General features: G+C 66.4%; 1 protein-coding gene across 5 annotated transcripts in view; it reads left to right on the top strand.

Moving 5' to 3' along the window:
- Positions 1-1948: 1948 nt before the first annotated feature.
- PAX5 (paired box 5) overlaps positions 1949-6840 on the top strand; it is a 134681-nt gene continuing 129789 nt past the window's right edge. For 2 of the 5 annotated variants that reach the window (XM_068176952.1, XM_068176954.1), the window contains exon 1: positions 5015-5139. In XM_068176952.1, the coding sequence (XP_068033053.1) occupies positions 5097-5139 (43 nt within the window). In that variant the 5' untranslated portion in view covers positions 5015-5096. Of the gene's footprint in view, positions 2198-5014; positions 5140-6840 lie in introns of those variants that run through there. The other 3 variants (XM_068176955.1, XM_068176951.1, XM_068176953.1) reach the window with 3 other exon arrangements.

The following is a 6840-nucleotide window of genomic DNA, read 5'->3' on the forward strand; positions in this document are numbered from 1 at the left end:
ACGCGGGTCGGTGCTCGCACGTCTCCGCAGCCACGGCCGCGCTGGCACAAGTGTGGGGCCTGGCATGCCCCGCTGCGGCCCCGCCGCCGCTTTCCCATGGTCTCTCTCAGGCCGTGTCGGGCGGCGGGAGGGGAGGCGGGAGCCCCTCAGCCTGTTTTTAGGACAATAAACTATTTTTCGTTCCTTTTCCTGCGTGAGGTCAGAGGAGCTCTCCCGGGCTGCTCGCGCTGCCGAGGCCGGCTCGGCCGGGAGAGGCGAGGCGAGTGCCTGAAGGGACGAGAAAGGGACTCGGGGTCTGCCCTGAATTTGCGCCGCTTCTGTGGGGGCATCTTCCCCCAGGGAAGAACCCCCTTCTCCGGAGCGGCAGGTCGCGTTTCAGGGCGAGCCGGCGGAAAGCTCCGGCGAGGCTATTTCTGTGTAAGAGAATGAGAACGAAGACAGGTTGGTGGGAAGGGAAGCAAAAGGGAGAGAGGCCACAGTCGGCCTCACTTTCGGAGCCGGGCGGCTGGGGGTCCCGTAGGGCCTTGCCCGGCCCAGCCGCGGAACCCCGCGAGGCCGCCGGTCTTAGAATGCGACTCCGTCGAAGGCGGAGGGATGGCCGGGAGGGAAAAGATAGAGTTTGGAAACAGAATTGTGTCCATGTCAGCTCTCAGTGGGGGCCGGCGTGGTGGGGGTGGCGAGGATGTGCCGGCCGAGTCAGCCGGGAGGGAGCCCCTTCGTCGGCCTCACGTCTCTACAGCCGGCACATCCCCGTCCCGGCTGCATCCCGAGCGGGGCTCCCCGGGCCGCGCACAGGCAGCGCTGGTGTCCCCTGCTCCCAAACACCGCTGCATCTTGCTCGACATCACGGCGCGCCGGCGGCCGTGAGGCAGAGGGGGAAGTTCGGGCAGGGGAGCAGAGCAGAGCCCACCTGCCACCATGCCAGAGGATCAGTTCCGTGCCTCGGCGGGTTCCGTGGGCGATGGCCTGCGGGGCATGGGTGTGCGCGGGTGCGTGGCTGCAGGCGCTGGTGGGCGCGAGAAGCGGGACTGCCCGCCGGGCTTGCAGCCGAAATTTGTTTTGGCCTTTGGGAAAGGCCACTATTTCTCGCTTTTCCTCACAGTCGTTTTGCTGAAAAATAAACCAAAAACCTGGGAGCGGTCGAAGCCACATGATTTTTTTCCCCTTTAACTCTCCCCACCCTCACTCACGGCCGTGGGTCTGCATCCGCCACGTGAATGGGAGGTACGGGGGGGAGGAAGCCCAAGTGAAGCCTCCCGGGTCGGGAAAATCCAGCCCAGGATCCCCGCGCTTCCACTGGGCCGCTGTTCTCCAGTCCCCGCCGCAGTCCAGGGGCTGTCCCTCGCCAAGGGGCGCGGGGCAGGAAAGGGCAGGGCAGGCCCGGAGGGATGCGGGCGCGGGGGTCTCTCCGCCACCCCCAGGCGTCCGCAGACGGCTCCCTGTCCCGCCCCTGCGGCGGCCCGGCTCGGCGGGGAGCGCGGCCCCGGGGGCGGCAACGTCACCCCGGTGCGGGAAGGGGAAGTCGGTCTGCTGAAAAGTTGGTGACAGGTTGGGGCGGCGGAGGCAGAGCGGGCAGGTGCCGCCACCGCTGCCGGGGCGGCGGAGCGCTCGGGGAGCGACCGGCTGCGAGCAAACTTTGATTCCTGCTACAGAACATGTCAGAGTTTTCCTGGGTTTTGGCTGCGTCTGGGGACATCTTGTGATGTTTTAGAGAACAGGACATGATCTCACATGGCGAGGAGCTCTTTAGTTTCTTAATCATTTCACGGTTCCTTCAGAGGCTTTTTTCCACCTAAAACGTTTAGTTTCAGCTCAGTGATCAGCTGCAAAAGCTCGGCGGGGAGCGGAAGAGTTGAATTATTCCAACCTGAGAGAGCCCCTCACAAAAAAAAAAAAAAAAAAAAAGGTAAAAAGAGAAAAAAATAAAGAAGGAAAATAAAGAAAAGAAAAGAAAGAAGGGAGGAAAAAGAAAATAAAGAAGAAAAGACAAGAAAAGACAAGAAAACAGAAAGGAGGAAAAGAAAAACGGAAAATACAAGAAAAAAGAACACAAAACAATAAAAAGTGAAAAAAAGAGGGAAAAGGAAGAGGTTGCAATACGACGTGGAAACTTTTTCTTGCCTCCGTTTCCCCAAGTCCTGAAGAGCCGGAATGGAGCTAGAGAAAACCTACACGACACCCCGAGCCGGCCGCACAGGTGGGACTCGGGCCAGGGGCTGCGGGGAGCCCGGTGGCTCCGCGGACAAGGGGGGCGCCGATGTGAGCGGGGACGCGAGGCAGAACCGGGCGGGGTGGGACCAACTCCCCGCCAGGCCGTCGGGGCGGCGCGGCGGGCTGCCGAGCCTCCGAAAGCCGCGGAGAGGCTCCGTGGTGTCCGTTAGCCCCGCGGCTGGGGCCAAGTGGGCAATGGGACCGGGAGCGGGGATGGGCAGAGGCGGCGGGGGTCCCGTCACGGCGTCCCTGCGGGTAGCGCGGCGGCGGCGCGGGCGGTGGAGTGCGCGGAGGCGGCCCGGCGGCTCGGTGGCGGAATGCAATTTCGAAGCGATCGATGTGGCCTTTTATTAGTTAAATCGCCTGAATAATCGTTTAATCGATAAAGCATTTCATGGCGCGGCGGAGGCGGCCGGGAGCGGGGGTGGTCGCAGGGGCAGCAGCGCCGACTGTGCTGCCTAGGCCGGGCAGGACGACGAGGACGGGCCGGGGGCCCCGGGACAAGGCGCTCCAAAGCCTCTGCCGCCTCTGGCTCCTGTACAGAGTTGGGCCGAGGGTCTTCACCTCAGTACCGGGTGAGCAAGAAGCAGAAGGAGAACGGGGGGGTCATAGCCGGGACGGAGGCCGTCAGGATGTAAGCCGGGCTTGCCTGCCCACTCGTCCCCTTCGCGCAGGACGGCGCTGCACCCCTGGGCCCAGCCTGCCCGCCGTCCCCGACGGCTGCCCCGAACCGGGGCGCCGAGCGGCAACAGGGAGCGGCCGCCCGACGGACCCGGCGGGGCGGCGCGGGGCCCGGCCCTCGCCGTTCTTCGGCCGGACTCTGCGTGCCGACTCCGCGGCGGCGGCTCGGCCGCGCCCGGCAGTTTCGACTTCAACGAAAACTCGGCCCGCGCCCGCCCGTCCGCAGCGGACGCCGGTCCCGCGCTGCCCAAGGAGGGGCCGGGGCACAGCCCCGCTGCCGCCGTGACCGAAAGGGTTCAGCGGGGCCGGAAGGTCTCGGCCCTGCTCGGGTGAAGCTCTCCCGCACCCTCGTCCTCACAAAGAGCCCCGTGGGACAACATCCGGGCGGCGGGGCTGAGGGCGAGGAGGTCGGTTCGGCGGGGCTGCGCCGCGCCGCCAGGACCACCCGTGAGGCGACGGGGACTGCCCGGGCCTGCCCGCCGCCTCAGGGGCCTCGGCAGGGGCAGCACCGCCGCGGGGCAGGACCCGCGGGCGCGGCGGCCTGAGTGGAAACCCGCCGCTGCCGGGCGCGGCTGCCGCCGAGCCCCGGCACGACGGCGGGCAGCGCGAGCAGGCAGAGGAGAACCCCCCTGACCGCCGCCTCGGCCGGGGCTGCCGGGGCTGCCGGACCCACGGTGCCGACACGCGCCGTCGGGGTGTGGGAGACCAACGGCGGCGGGGAGCTGGTGGGGCCGCCGGAGGACGCAGGGCCGCGGGCCTGGCCGTCGGGAGCCCCGCGGCCCCGGGGGCCGCCAGCCCCGACGGGGACCCACCCACGGCCCGGTCACGAGTGGCTGCGCCCCGGGCCGCCCGCGGCCACGCCCCCCACCCTGCATTGGCTCGCAGCCCGCCAATGGCCAGCGCCGCCGCCCGGCGGCCAATGCGGGACGCCGGCAGGCTAACTTTTCGATTGGCCGCGGCGCTGAGTGACGGGCGGGCCCCGCCCCCGCCGCTGTCCTCCCGCGCGGTGCTGAAGCGCCGCCCGCCGCCCCCTCCGCGCGCGCTGCGCGGCCCGCGCGGGCCGCGGGGCGGGGCCGGTCCCGGGGCGGCCCCGACGGCCCCCCCGCCGCCCCGGCCCCGCCCCGCGCCCCGCGCCCCCGCCCCCGCCGCCCGCCACAACCCCCGCCGCCCGCCGCCGGCCGGCAGCGCGCCGGGCGCACCGCCCGAGCCAGCCAGGCGCCGCCGCCCCGGCGGCCGACGGCGGGCGGAGGGGAGGGAGAGAGGGAGAGAGGGGAGGGGGTGCCGCGGCCCCGGCGGGCGGGCGGGCGGGCAGCGATGGTCGCGCCGCGCCGGCGCCCCAGGTCGGACAGCGGCCGCTGACGGGGCGGCCCGGTCCCGCGGGGCCGCGGCGAGCCCGGCCCCCATTCCGCTCCCCGCCCTCTCGCACACCTTCCCCCGCCGCTCCCCTCGCCCACCGCCGCCGCCCCGCCCGGCGCCGCGAGTTGCTGCGAGCGGCGCGGCGGGGGGCGGCACAGGCGGAGCGCGCCGCCGCCCCGGGACCGAGCCCCGCGGACGGGGCGCCCGCCCCCGCCGCCGCCCGCCTCGGCCGCCGCCGCCGCGCAGCCGCCGGCACCGCCAGCACAAAGAGCCGTCGGGCGGGCAGCGCTGGGCTCCGGTCCGCCGGACAGAGGCGCTCGCCCCTCTCCGCGCCCAGTAACGCCCCGGAGCCCGGCGGTGAGTGCTGCGCATCGGCAGCCCCCCGCGGAGCGGCTGAAACCAGGGGTTCAGCCGGGGGCGGCCGCTCCGCGGCCCCCCGACGGAGCCTCTGGAGGCTGCGAGCGGCTCGGGAGCCGCGTTCGGCCCGCGCTCTTGGATACCGCGATCCGTCACGAGGCAGGACTCTTCGCTTTTTGAGGGATTTTGTTCTATTTTATTTTTCGCCCCTTTTTGGTTGCCTTTCCCTTTTTTTCCCCCTTTTTTCTTTATTTTCTTTTCTTTTTTTTTTTTTTTTTTTGTTTGTTTGTTTTTTTTTTTTTTTTTTTTTTTTTTGTGTGTTTTGGTTTTATGTGTTTGTTTGGGTTTTTTTTTTTTTTTTTTTAATTTGTTTGTTCGGTTCTGGTCGGTCTCCGTCCTTTTTCGCGGGCTCCCTCCCCCAGCACGAAACCCGAGCGCTGCCGGCGAATCGAGATCATCTCGGCGAGGTCGCCCGGCCGCGAACCGCTCCGATGGAAATACACTGTAAGCACGACCCATTCGCAGCGATGCACAGTAAGTGGCTGCCCTTCAACTTGTCTGAGCGGCCGCGACGGGCTGCGCGCGATCGTCTCCGTCCGCGGGCCGTGCCGGGCTGCCCGCCGACGTTCTCTCCCCCCGGCGAGATCGGTGTGACGGCGGACGGCCGGCGGAGGGGAGCGAGCCGGTCCGGAGGCCGTTTTCCTGTAGAGAAAGAGCCGATGTCACTGCGTGTGTGTGTCTGTACAGATGGATATATAAACACGTCTCTAGACGTATGTACAGCCATCAGTACATACGGACGCGCGCTCGTGTACACGGATGAGTACATAGATGTTACATATATGTGCTTATGTTTATTTTTCTCCCTGAATCAAATATCCGGGGGAAAAGCCGCCAGCCATTTCCGACGAACGGAAAAGTTTGCTGCATGATATTCTTTCTCTTTTTCAACATTTTGAAATTCGTTAATTGGAAATTAAGTAAAAAAAACCCCTCAACAACTAAACCCCCCAAACAAACAAAAGGAAGCCCCCCAAAAGCCCCGAATAAATTGAACTAATGCGAAAGGCGAGGAGCGGGGCTGGAGGGAAGATTTTTGTCTTTTTAAACCCCGAAGAATGGCGTCACGATCGCGGCGTGGGGCGGCGGAGCGGGCAGCCGGTGAAGTTAACAGGTCGTGCGCGATGGGTTCGGCCGAGATTTGTTGTGCTTGAGAGGTCGGGGAAGACTTATCCATTAGCACAGTGTTATGTGAAACGACATCTTCTCTCACGGCGAGTTAAACGCTGCATTACGGCGAGAGATTGCGAGGGAATTTAAGGTAGAACTAATCTCATTTCCCGGTGCACCGCAGCCTTTCGGCTCAAAGAAATTTGTTTGCGAAATAAACCACTGAGCTACGGAGCTGGAGATTCCCTCCCTCTCTCCCGCGTCCTCTCCGCGCTCCCCGTTCATCTGGCCATTTCCCATCCCTCTTCCCGCCGCTCGATTTCTGGGGTTGCGCAGAGCTGGGACGGTGGCCGGTGACGGGCTCTGCCGCCCCGTGAAAGCGGACTTTCCGTCTCGCGGCAATGAAGCGTTCGACCTCCGCGTTTATTCCTCTCCCGGCATTAAACCAAATCACTTTTTTCCTAAGGCGAACTTTAAGATCGGAAAGCCCGCGGCGCGCGGTGCGGGGGCGGGGTGGGGGGTGGCCGCGGAATCCCCCGCCGCCGGAGCGCCCCGGCCCCAGTGGCGAGCGGACACGCAGCCCACAGAGGACGGGTTCCCTGCGTGGGGCCGGACACCCCAGCGGGAGCAGCGGCGGCGGGTTTCAGCGGCGCCTCTGCCGTCGTTCGCGGCTGTGAAAAATCGATGTCGTCCTCAGGAATTTCTGGGCAAACAGAAGGAATAAAACCAAAACACCGGTGCCTTTTCCCCGGTCCCGGCCGCGGCCGGGAAGCCTCCGAGGTCACTTGCTGCCAAACGATCTTCGGACTCGCGGCTCCTTGGGGGCGTGAGGGTGGACGTGGAGTCGGGACCCCCATGCAAAAAGGCGGGGGAGGACGGGGAGCCGGCGGCAGCGGGAGAAGCGAGGTGGCAGCAAGGCCACGGGGAACGGTGGCCGGGGCCGGGGTGGTCCCGAGAGAGATTTCGGTCCCTTCGACACGGTCCCCGCTGCCTCCTCCTCCCGCGTGGGCAGAGCCGCTGGCCCCCGCTGTCCAGGGACGCGAGGACGGGGCGAGCTGGGCATAG

This window comes from Anomalospiza imberbis, chromosome Z (assembly GCF_031753505.1).
Source record: "Anomalospiza imberbis isolate Cuckoo-Finch-1a 21T00152 chromosome Z, ASM3175350v1, whole genome shotgun sequence".
Taxonomy (NCBI): domain Eukaryota; kingdom Metazoa; phylum Chordata; class Aves; order Passeriformes; family Viduidae; genus Anomalospiza; species Anomalospiza imberbis.